The 12,949-nt window shown below is 42.2% G+C and overlaps 1 protein-coding gene across 1 annotated transcript in view; it reads right to left on the reverse strand.

The window, feature by feature from the left end:
* DPYSL3 (dihydropyrimidinase like 3) overlaps window positions 1-12,054 on the reverse strand; it is a 109,082-nt gene extending 97,028 nt beyond the window's left edge. Inside the window, exon 1 of the mRNA XM_059417860.1 lies at window positions 11,476-12,054. Coding sequence (XP_059273843.1) covers window positions 11,476-11,865 — 390 coding nt within the window. The 5' untranslated portion in view covers window positions 11,866-12,054. The remainder of the gene's footprint in view (window positions 1-11,475) is intronic.
* Window positions 12,055-12,949: the final 895 nt, after the last annotated feature.

The following is a 12,949-nucleotide window of genomic DNA, read 5'->3' on the forward strand; positions in this document are numbered from 1 at the left end:
CACTTTGAACGTCAACAGTCTACATGCACAAATTAGAAGACAGAGATTGTCAGAGCGAAACAAAAACACAACCCCATGAGGTACCTGGGTGGTTCAGTCGGTTAGGTATCAGACTCTTGGTTTCAGCTCAGGTCAAGATCTCAGAGCCCTGGGACTGAGCCCTAGTAGGGCTCCCTGCTCAATGGGGAGTCTGCTTCTCCCTCTGCTCCTCCCCACCACTCATGATCTCTTCCTCAAATAAATAAATAAAATGTTATGTGGGTAGATAGATAGATAGATAGATAAAATACAAGGACACACATGAGCCAAAAGTAAATGGGTAGAGGAAAAACATACTATGCTAACACTAATCAAAAGAAAGCAGGAAGAGCTATATTAATTTCAGATAGAGCAGACTTCAAAGTAGAAAAGCTATCAGGTATAATTATAAAGGGTAAGCTCTCCAAGAGGACATAATAATTCTTAACATGTATATGCTTACAAAAGGGGTATCAAAGTATATGAGGAAGAACTAATGGAACTGCAAGGACAAACAGATGACGCCACTAGCATACTTGGAGACTTTAACACCTCTCTCTATGGAAAACGGGACAGATCCAACAGACAGAAAATCAATAAAGGCATAGTTGAACTCAACAGCACTATCAATTAGCTAGATATAATTGATACCTGCAGACTACCTCATCTAACAATAAAAGAACACACGTTCTTCTCAAGCTCACATAGTACATTCACCAGGATAGACCACAATCTGAGCTATAAAACACACTATAAAAGTTATAAAAGAAGAGAAATCATATAATGTCTGTTCTCATACCACAGCAGAATTAAACCATAAATCAGTAACAAAAAGATCACAGGAAAATCACAAAATACTTCATTAAACAACACCTTTCAAATAACACATGGGTCATTAAAGAAATCTCAAAAGAAATGTTGAAATATTTTTGAGCTAAATTAAAGTGAAATATAGTGTAACAAAATTTGTAGGATGCAATTAAAGCAGTGGTTAGAAGAAAATTTATAACATTAAATGAATATATTTTTTAAAATACTTAAAATCAATAATCTAAGCTTCCATCTTAGGAAACTAGAAAAAGAAGACAAAGTAAATCCAAAGTTAGGAGAAGAGAAAGAGTAAAAATTAGAACATAAACCAATAAAACTAAAAACAAGAAATCAATAAAGAAAATTAAACCAAAACTGCTTCTTTAAAAAGATCAATAAAACTGATAAGCATCTAGCCAGAATAACTAAGAAAAAAAGAGAAGGCCCAAACTATAAGAAATCAAAGTGGGGCCATCACTGCAAATCCCACTGACATTAAAAGGATAACAAAAAATATTATGAAAAACTTTATGCCCACAAATTTGATAATCTAAACAAAATGAACTATTTCCTTGAAAGATACAATCTAGTAAAACTCACACAAGGAGAAATAAACAATATGAATAGGTCTATATCTATTTTTAAAAATTGAAACAATAATTTAAAACCTTCCTAAACAGCACTCGACCCAGATGGTTCACTAGTGAACTCTACCAAACTCTGGGAGAAGAAATTAAGCCAACTCTCTCTAATCTCTTCCAGAAGACAGAAGCAAAGGGAATACTTAATTCATCCTAGAAAGACACCATTACTTTAATACAAAAACCAGACAGACATTACAAGAAAAGGAGACCAATATCTCTCATGAACACAGATGTAAAATTTCTTAACAAAATATTAGCAAATCAAATTCAATAATGTATATAAAGAACTATACACCATGACCAAGTGGGATTTATCCAAGGTATGCAAGGCTGGTTCAATACTGGAAAATTCATGTAACCTATCACATCAAGAAGCTAAAGAAAAATACCATGAACAAAATCAACAGATGCAGAAGAAGAATTTGACAAAATTTGGCACCAATGCATGACAAAAATTCTTAGCAAACCAATCACAGATGAGGACATCCTCAACACCAATTAAAATCCTATAGCTAGAGGCACCTAAGTGGCACAATCAGTTAAGCCTCAAACTTCTGGTTTCAGCTCAGGTCATGATCTCAAGGTCATGGAATCAAGCCCCATGTAGGGCTCCATGCCCTACATGCCCTCTCTTTAAAATATATAAATAAATCTTAAACAACAACAACAAAACCTATAACTAATATCATAGTTGATGATAAACTTGAAAGAACTGACACCACTCAACTTTAAGACTTGCTCTGAAGCTACATTAAACAAGACAATGTGGTATTAGGCGTGCCTGGCCAGTTCAGTCAGAAGAGTCTGTAACTCAGGGCACCTGGGTAGCTTCATCCCTTAAGGATCTGACTCTTGATTTCGGCTCAGATCATGATCTCAGGGTGGTAAGAGAAGGACCCAGGTCCTGTTTCATGTTCAGCACAAATCAGCTCAAGATTCTCTCCCTCTCCCCGTCCCCACTCCTGTGCACGCTAAATAAATAAATAAATAAAATATTTTTAAAAAAGAAAAGAAAAGCACAAGACTCTTGATCTTGGGGTCGTGACTTTGAGCCCTACATTGGACAGGGAGCCCATTTAAATAACAAAATTAAAAATAAACAATGTGGTACTGGCAAAAGAATGCACACATAGATTATTGAATCAGAATAGAGAAGCTAGAAATAGAGTCATATAAATAAAGTCAACTGATCTTTGACAAAGGAGCAAAAGCAACAGAATGGAGCAAAGGTAGTCTTTTTCAACAAATAGTGCTGGACTTTAAATCCTTCCAAAAATTAACTCAAAATGGATCACACACCCAAATATAAAATGCAAAACTATAAACACTCCTAGAGGATAAAGTGGAAGAAAACACAGATAACCTTGGTATGGCAATGACTTACAACACCAAAGGCATAACCCATGAAAGAAATAATGAATAAGCTGAACTTCATTCAAATTAAAAGCCTCTGTTCTACAAAAATCAATGTCAATAGAATGAGAAAACAAGCCATAGACCGGGAGAAAATATTTGTAAGAGACACACCTGGTAGAGGATTGTTATCCAAAATATATACAAAAAACTCTTAAAACTTAACAGTAAGAAAATGAATGACCCTATTAAAAAATGGGCCAAAGACCTAAACAGACACCTCACCAGAGAAGATACACAGAGGGCAAGTAAGAGTATGAAAAGATGCTCCACATCATAATGTCATCAAATAATTGCAAACTGAAGCATCAGTGAGAAACCACTGCACAACTACTGCCACGGCCAAAACCCAAAAGAGTGATAACACCAAATGCTGACAAGGATGTGGCACTGAAGAAACTCTCATGTAATGCTGGAAGGAATGAATGCAAAATGGTATGGCCACTTTGGAAGATAGTTTGGAGAGTTCTTATAAAAGTAAATATTCTCCAAAAAAAAAAAAAAAAGAAAGAAAGAAAGAAAAAAGAAAAAAAAGAAACCTAAAAAAATAGCAACTAAATGTTCTCTTACCGTACCACCCAACAACTGCACTCCTTGGTATTTATATGAGCGAACTAAAAATTTATGTCCACATAAAAAGCTGCACACAAATGTTTATAGAAGCCTTAGTCAGAACTGCCAAAACTCAGAAGCAAACAGAACAGATGCCAGTAGGTGAATGGATTTAAAAATTGTACATCCAGAAAATGGACTATTATTCAGTGCTAAAAAGAAATGCACTATCCAGCCATGAAAAGACATGGAGGGACATTGAGAGCACGTCACTAAGTAAAAGAAGCCAATGTGAATAAAGCTGCATACTGTATGATTCCAAATCTATGACACCCTAGAAAAGGCAAAACTGTGAGGACAAGAGAAAGACTGGCTGCCAGGGGTTAGAAGGAAGGGAGGAATGAACAGGTGCAGCACGAAGGACTCTCAGGAGAATGAAAATCCTGTGTGTGATACTGTGATGGTGAGTGGTGTCCTTACGCATTTTTCAAATTCCACAGAATGAACAACACCAAGAGTGAGCCCTCATGTAAACTACGACGTGTTTACATGACAAAGATATGTCAGTGAGGATTCCTCAAGTGTGACAAATGTGACACTCCGGTGGAAGACACGGATAAGGAAGACACTTCGCCAAGTGTGGGGGCAAGAGAAATAAGGGAAAGCTTCGTACTTTCCACTCGTTTCTCCTCTGAACCTGTAAAGCTCTCAGAAATAAAGCTGATAAAAATGTATTAAAGTGGTAAAAAATAGGGGCGCCTGGGTGGCTCAGTGGGTTAAAGCCTCTGCAGGTGGCTCAGTGAGTTAAAGCCTCTGCCTTCAGCTCAGGTCATGATCTCGGGGTCCTGGGATCGAGCCCCAAATCGGGTTGTCTGCTCAGCACCGAGTCTGCTTCTCCCTGTCCCCTCTCTCTGCCTGCTTCTCTGCCTACTTGTGATCTCTCTCTCTGTCAAATAAATAAATAAAATCTTTAAAATGATCTCTGCCTGCCAAAAAATAAATAAAATCTTTTTAAAAAATTAGTTTTTCATTGCGCACTTACATAGCTGGTGCTTAATAAGTGTTTTTTGAATAAACAAGTAGAGAAAAAAATGGGGGTTAAAGGGAGATCCGGGGACTCATCATATTTTTGGTGACCCTTGCTATCTACACACTGGCCCAATACCACGTACAAAAAGAGTATACTGAACACTCCCTAACACCTCGTCTCTAGCCTTAGAGCAAGCCTCCAACAGTTGTGAATTCTTAGAAACTGGTTCATAAAAGAGCATATACCAAGGTGCCTGGATGGCTCAGTTACTTTTTCCGATCCTTGATTTTGGCTCTGGTCACAATCCTGGGGTTGTGAGATCAAGCCCTCCATCAGGCTCTACACTCAGCAGGAAGTCTGCTTGGGATTCTCTCTCTCTCTTTCCCTCTGCCCCTCTTCCCCCACTCCTCCATCTCTCACAAATATATTATTTTTTTTAAAAAAGCATGTATCACTGAAGAACTCAAACTGACAATGAACTCATTTATGATTATAATATTAGAACCACTGACTCTTAATGGCTTTGAGCTAAAGATCAGAGATTCACAAGCACTAACCCAACTGGGTGGGTAAGACAAGCCACTCAAGTACAAGGATCTATATGTGTCTATATAATATTTTACTTTGTATTTGTCTCTTTAGTGCACAATGGTCACAAGATATGAATACAGTTGACTGTTGAACAACACAGTCTTGAACTACACTGCTCCATTTACATGCAGATTTTTTTTCAATAAATACAGTGCAGTACTGTACATATATTTTCTCTTCCTTACAATTTTCTTTTATTTATTTATTATTTATTTGACAGAAAGAGAGAGAAATCACAAGTAGGGAGAGAGGCAGGCAGAGAAGGTAGTGGGGAAGCAGGCTCCCTGCCCAGCAAAGAGCCCCATGCGGGCTCGATCCCAGGACCGGGGATCATGACCTGAGCCAAAGGTAGAGGCTTGAACCCACTGAGCCACACAGGCACCCCTTCCTTACAATTTTCTTAATAACATTTTCCTTTTCTCTAGTTTACCGTATTGCAAGAATGCAGTACATAATACATGTAATGTAGAAAATACATGTAGAATGACTGTTAATGTTATCTGTAAGGCTTCTGGTCAACAGTAGTTAAGGTTCTGGGGACTCAAAGGTATACCTGGTTTTCTGACTGCATGGGGGTTGGCACCCTCACTCCTGCATTTTTCAAGGGTCAACTGTACATAAGTTATGCATGTAATTTATACACATGCCCATGTGTGTATATATACATAGAGAGAGACCATGTTCAAAAAACTTTTACATAGAGGTGCACAATCAAAAGTTTATAGACCATGGCTGTGGCGACCATCTGATCTACCCCATTCATTTTAGGAAGAAGGAAGCCAAGGCTGAGAAAGAAAGGAGGTAATTTGCCCAAGTTGGACAGCTGGTGAAAGGCTGGGTCTCCAAGCTGAGGCTGCTAATGCTTTACCCCATTGCTTTAGTTTTTGTTTGCTGCTTTGTTTATTGTTTGTTTGCCTCACGCCATTGTTTCCTGAGGGAGTAGAACTGTTTTTTGAATGTCACGTAAGTCCAGGTAGAGAGTACTGGGAAGTCTTAACGTGATATTTTCCTAGAAGTTTAAGTTTTTAAAAAGTGCTTACACACCTTAATGGACTTCTGCCTCTTGCCAAAAATGGAGGTCTGAGCTGCCAGCCACAACCTGCATTCCCCACAACCAGACCGCCTATTCCTAGTAAGCTCTCTCCCGTGCCTCACAGGAACATTCTCTGTAGGAATAACGCCCAGTGGAAATTAATCAGCAAGAGAATCACTGACAGAAAAGCCTTCCCGACAGTCCCCTGGCAATTTTAAACATTACTTACAAGAGCCTGTCAGCAAAACCCTGTCTCCATGGACCATTACTTTGAGGGAACGCTGCCAATCGCAGCATTACTTGGAAGGCACTTTTTTTTTTAATGTTCCTCAAATGCCTACTGTCAAACTAAACCAAAGTTCTGCAAGGTTTCAAACACTTCCAAGTTTGGGCAAATAAATATAGTCCCAGATTCGAGTGTGACCTGGGGACCAGGTAAGCAAGAGCCTTTTTTCCCAGCCTAAGGGCAAATTTTCCTTGGTCAGAGCAGCTTTGTAAAATTCACATGCACTCCAGGACCAGAAAAGCACAGGACAAGTGATAAAAAGGTAAGCACCACAGCTCACTTGTTTCAAATGCTCTCCTCCTACAGCCAGAACCCCTACTGGCTTCACAAAGGAAACATCTTGCACAAAAGTGGCCCACGTGGGAAGCAGAGAACTCGAAGAGACCCGTGACTCCTGAAAGGGCGTTATCAATAGACCCGTGTAATCATAATGTCATTACTTTGTTTTCACTGGATGACAGAGTCTTCGCAGTATCATTTGCTCTTGGCAGACCATATATCATAATTCTCCTCCCATAAGTAATTTCTTCGCTGCAGGAAAACCTCTGGAAACCATCTTAAGAAATGGTGAAAAATATTTCCTTTCCATTTAAAATTGCTTTTTTATGTACTTATTGTCAAAAGTTATAAACAAAAAGTTGTATGAGCCAAACATGGAAGATTTGGGCAGTATAAATGTCTATCATAAGAAAAATCTAGCTGCATTATTTAACAGGGTGTTTACAGGTGGGTCCAGAATCACAATTTAACACCCAAGTCATACTTCAAACTTGGCACTTGGCAAGTCAAAGTGTAACTCAGAGACTGTTTTGTTTTTTTTTTTACTTTTATTCTCCCACACAGTTTTGTTATGAAGCTTCTTCATAATTTATTCATTTATTAACTAAACTCATTTCCTTCAGGTAGGAGTTAATATGTAGATATGCTCTTGAAAGGGTATTATGAGTTCACTGAGACATGTTTTTAAAATCTGTCTTACTAACTTTATATTCAGGGGTGCCTGGGTGGCTCAGTCATTAAGCATCTACCTTTGGTTCAAGTCACGATCCCAGGGTCCTGGGATCGAGGCCCATATCAGGCTCCCTGCTCAGTGGGAGCCTGCATCTCCCTCTCCAGCTCCCCTGTGCTTTTGTTCCCTCTTTCACTCTCTCTCTCTCTCTCTCTCTCTCTCGGTCATAAATAAATTTAAAAAATTTTTAAAAACAAAAACTTTGCATTCAACTTGGGGAAAAAAGTATCTTGCAGCAACTGTTTTCATAGACTGAGCAAGTGTTCTAGTATCCTGAATAAGGGGTTGGCAGCAAGATGGAGGAATTTTCTAGAGGTGTGGTGGAAAGCTCTGATCTTGCCCTGCATGCGAGTAACATGTACTCAGAACTCAGAAAAAGGGAGGCTGGACTCAGAAAAATCAGTTTGAATTCTGGGTCCCCACTTATTATCAGCGTGATTTGGGGCTAAACACTTAGTATCTAGGAGTTTCAATTTCCCTATCTGTACAACCATGTTCTATGATAATATCTATGTCTATATAGGTAGATATCAGGTACACATAAAGTGCTCAAAAAGAGTATTTATTATCCAATCTGCAGATGGTCCAAAGCTGGGGAGAGGGATGCTATGTCATAGAATTAAGGTTCAAAATTATCAGGACAGAAAGATGTGCTAAGATGGTGATAAGTATTATAAAAGGAATAAAAATAAAATCCCATAGGTTAAAGGTTTTTGGTTTGTTTGTTTGGTTTCTGGTTTTAAGTTCAGTTGTACAAAATGGAGACATCCTGACTTAACAGCAACTGATGTGAAAAACTTTCTGAACACTTGAATGACAGAGAACGGACTACGGAGACAATAGCAGCACATGGATACTGAGTTATTAGGTGTAATCTCGTACTACAGAAGCATATGTTGTCTATAAATCAAAGAAATGAACTAACCTAATACATTTTGTCATGGCCATATGCCATCTGGAACACTAGGTTCAGTTCAAAATATTTTTGAAAGAATATTTATAAAATATATTATAACCTTAAAAGTAAATTGGAGGGGTGAAAGGCTTACATTACAGGAAGGCTAAAGAAGCTAGAAATATTAAAGCTAAAAAAGACAATTTTAAAGAGAATGTGATAATTGCCCTCAAACATATACAGGGCAGTAAAAAAAATCGAAGAGTAAGATTAATTAATTTGTATCGAGTACTTACTATGTGCAAAGTTGTCACTGTTATCCACCTTTGTGGGTGAGAACGCCTGGGCACAGTGGCCGAATTATATACTCAGCCTCCCGTAATTTGAGTGGGTGGAGCCAGGTGCCATCCCAATAGTCCCGCTCCAAACCCAGGAAGGATATTAAAACTATATTCCAAATATTTCTAACCTCTGTCTTAGAGGATTACACACGGATTGATGAGTTGCTCGGGCCAGGAAAATGTGAACCTAAGTCATCTTTGCGACTTCAGCATGGAAGTTCAAGAGTCTGTGAGCAGCTCACCCTATGTTCTTGCCAACATGGGTACGTCAAGCTGAAACTTCCATTAGGCTATCAGTCTAGCTCCCTACAGGGGAAATGATGAGCAGACCTGCCCTGCTGACCCTTGCTGATCAGTAGCAGGAGCAAGAAATAAACTGTTGTTTGCTTCAGCCACTGAAATGTGGGGACTGCTTGTTACTGGAGCAATACCCAGCCTTTTCTGACAGCTAAACAAACCCACAAGCTTCAAGTCATTAAAGTATTTCAGAATGTTAAAAAAAAACAAAAAACCAAAACTTTATTTTTGTATTTTAAAAGGTCAAAACTAAGAATAGCTTATAGAAACTACAAGGAGGCAGATCTGGGCTTAATTTAAAATTTTTAAAGTGAAATTTTCCAAAATTGTTTCATGAGGTGGAGCACTCCCTGAAAGTGTGGTATTTAAATAGAGGCCAGAAGGGACACCTGGCTGACTCAGCCAGCAGAGCATGCGATCCTCAATCTCAGGGTCGTCAGTTCAAGCCCCATGATGGGCCCAGAGTTTACTTTAAGAAATTAGAAAATTTTTAAAAATATATAAAAAATAAAATAAGTAGAGGCCAGATGATCGCTGTGCAACTATGTAGCAAAAAATATGTCTTAATTAAGGAGGTTTAATGTAACAAACCTTTATGGAGCACCTCCAGTGTGCCAGGCCTTTTAGCCACGGTGATAAATCCAAACACACAATCCCTCTCCTCAAGGAAATAGCCATCAAGTACAGAAGTAGATAAGGTCTGCTGACTCTTTCAGCAGTGTGATTCAACCAAATTAGAGATAATAACATGGCCTGCATGACGCGGACAGCAAGCCTCAACTTAGAAATAACCACGTAGCACAAGAAATCCTGTTGATGCTTAAGTTGTATTATTATTTTTCAGTTAGGAGCCGAAAGTATAGGGTTTGCAAAAGGAAGGAAAACGAGAGAATTTCTGGGTTTACAGGAAGAACATTTTCCCTTTCTCTAGTTACCATTCTTAAATCTTGCAAACCAGGCATATTATCTGGCTTACATCAGGGTGTTCCAGCAAAGGGAACAGCACTGACTCACAGCAATTGTTACCAACCTTTTCCATCACTTCTCCCACCCCATAGAGTCAGGACAGGAACATTACAATCCTATCAGCTCAGACCTAAAAAGAGGCAATAATCTTCCTGTAACACCATTCTTAAGTTTAGATATCAGACACAGCTTTTCCAAAATATCAGAAGTTTTTCCTAAAAGGATGACATGAGCAGGGCCTAGGAGAATGCCATATTCTAAGGACGATATGAAAATCACAGACTAAATGAGTGATTGCAAGGAACATGGACATTGTTTCCCAATGGCACCCTTACAAAGCATGAAGTTCAGTGCTTTCTTTCCCTGGTGGTATCAATAATTAAAGTTTTGTTTGTTTTTTCAAACTTCCAAAAATCAAGCAGTGCAGAGATAAAGCTTTCCTTTGATTGGCTCGCTGGATTTGAATGGAAAAACATCTAGAACTTGGGTAAGCATTAATTGTAATTGCTCTGGGGCACACATTTCCATTTCGGGTTATTATTCGTATCAGTTTTTACACAATAATATATGTGGATGGATTTTGCAGCCATTATCTACACAAGAGTGACCTATCTGACTACTATTGTTTCCCAACTCAACGGCATCAGTTTGAACTTTGAATACTCTGGCTCTGCCCAGCCCTTGAATGTTCTGAACTATGGTTCTGATTTTCTATGACATAAACAAATAGATGAAAGCAAGTTGGATTTCAGCGCCATACCTCCAGTCAGTTCAGTGTGGCATGAGTTTCTCAAAAATCCACATACAGAAGAAATTGGCTTTGGCACATGTAGGAGCCGCAGAGAATTTGCAGCTTGTGCGTGTTTAAAGCGCACCCTTAAAACTCTGGCCTGTTTTCAAAAATAAGTGATATTCTTCCAGAGACAGCTGGATCCCTGTGGTACCCAGTCTTGCAACAAACTACGTACGTGCATAAACGTACACTCTACAAACACAGATGGGAAATGTCGATCTAGGACAGAAGAAAGGCACTCAGATTAGGGTGTTTAGTCTAGTGGCTCCACACCCAAAAGTTTCAGGGACAGAGCTGATGTCTGAAGAAGGAGAGGGGAGACCGCCCATCCTGTACGTTCATCCGGGGACTATAGAGATGACCCCATTTTCCCAGCGCCAGTTTGCCCTCTGCCCTGCTGACCCGAGTTGAGATTTAATCGAGGGCCAGAGTGGGGCCAAGACAATCGTGCTGGTGGTTACTCAGACGGAGAGAAGGGCTAGAAATCACTAAGCCTCCGCGGCTGGCGGCGCGGACACACCCACCCAGACCCGCTGGCCCGGGGGTGCGGCAAGGAGGCGGCGGGGACCCGCGCACCCCGGTCCCGCGCGCACGAAGATGCTGCCACGGGGGACCCGCGCGAATCCGGGTCCAGGCTGAGAGGTCGCGCGGTAGCTCAGCAGAGGATGCCCTTTTCCTCCTCCTCCCTGTCCCCGGTCCTCAAGCGAAGTAAGCCGGAGAAAGTTGTGCCCGGGTCGGGGCGCCCCGGGTCGCCAAGGGAACGAGGGCTGGAGAAGAAGAGCCCCGGGCCCCCTTACCTTGTCCTTGGGGCCGAGGTTCTGCAAAACCTCCTTGCCCGTGGCGCTCCGGATCTCCACCCCGGCGGGCGCGGGCGAGGCGGGCGAGGCGGGCGCGGGCTCCCTGCCCTCCTCCCGGCCTTGGCCCCGGCGCGGGCTGTCCCCCTCGACCCCCGGCCGGCTCCCCGAGCCGCGGACGCTGCCCTGGTTGCTCCGGGGAGTCTTCGCGCCCCGCTGCCCCACGCTCAGGGCATCGAAATCCAGCGTCTTGCTCTCGAAGGCGCCCTCCACGTTGCAGAACATGCCGCCGTACTTCTGCCGCGGGACCTGGTCCGTAGTGCCCGGCCTGGCCAGGTACACGGGCAGATCGTCCTCGTGGGAGCTGTCCCAGCCCCTCCGGCCCGAGGCCATGGTTCCAGCGCACAGCGGCCCGCGGCTTTGCTCCCCCAGAGGCGGAAAGGGCAGCCGCCGGCAGCGTGCGCCGAGCCACAGTGACTGGGGCGGGAGGAGGCGCCTGAGCGTTCGCGCCAGAGGCGGCAGTGCAGCTCCGGTTCCTGCCAGTCCCCAGCCAGCCAGCGAGCGCGCGGCGCAGGGGCCGGGGCAGCGGCGCGCTCCGCCACTGGACCTGTCGCCCGCCCGCCGCCCCTCGGCGCGCACCCGACCCCAACGCGGCCTCACAGGGTCGCGCGGCCCGGCTGCCCTTCGAAAGTAGAAATCCCAACTTGCCGCGCGCGCGCGCGCACACACACACACACACGCATGCACACTTCCCGCTCGCCCAACAACCCCCAGATTCACACTCAAGAACTTGCCTCACTCACACGTGCACACACACCATGTTTTACCCACATTGATTTCCGAGTTTGCTTCCCGAAGACAAATCTTTCTGCCCGGCTCTTGCACACAAACCCGGTTGGCTCAGGTGTGTTCATCTGAAAGCCAAATTCTGATTTACAACAACACACAGACACACAAACTCAGGTTTACCAGACTCACAGTCCTAGACTTTGCTTACTCATAATCCCAGATCCGTCTCATTCTCATCTTAGAACTGTCTCACAACTGTCCCCAGTTCTAGAATCTGCCTCACAAACCTGCACCCTCAAAAAAGACCCCTTGAATTGGTTGAGAGACAGAGAGAGAGACCCTCTTACTTGGCTGACAATCACAAAGCCTGTAATTGACTCACAGACAAATCTACACTTGAATTATTCTTGCTTCACATCTAGCGCCCTAGACTGTGCTTTTTACCCATCTATAATGAACCTCACAATTATTTTACAGTTCACAGACACGTGCACATCCCTAGACTGAGCCTTGTAAAATACTTCCAGTACCCTGTCATTCAACAAACCCGAAGCTAAGCCCTCACATGCTGACTGAGGTTTACCTCAGTCAGAACCCTCCACACATCAACTAGGATTGACCTAAAAAAAAAAAAAAAACACACACTACTAAATATTTTGCCTTCTGTGCTACCTCTGTTCCACACAGA

The sequence above is a fragment of the Mustela nigripes genome, chromosome 12, assembly GCF_022355385.1.
Source record: "Mustela nigripes isolate SB6536 chromosome 12, MUSNIG.SB6536, whole genome shotgun sequence".
NCBI classification, from domain to species: domain Eukaryota; kingdom Metazoa; phylum Chordata; class Mammalia; order Carnivora; family Mustelidae; genus Mustela; species Mustela nigripes.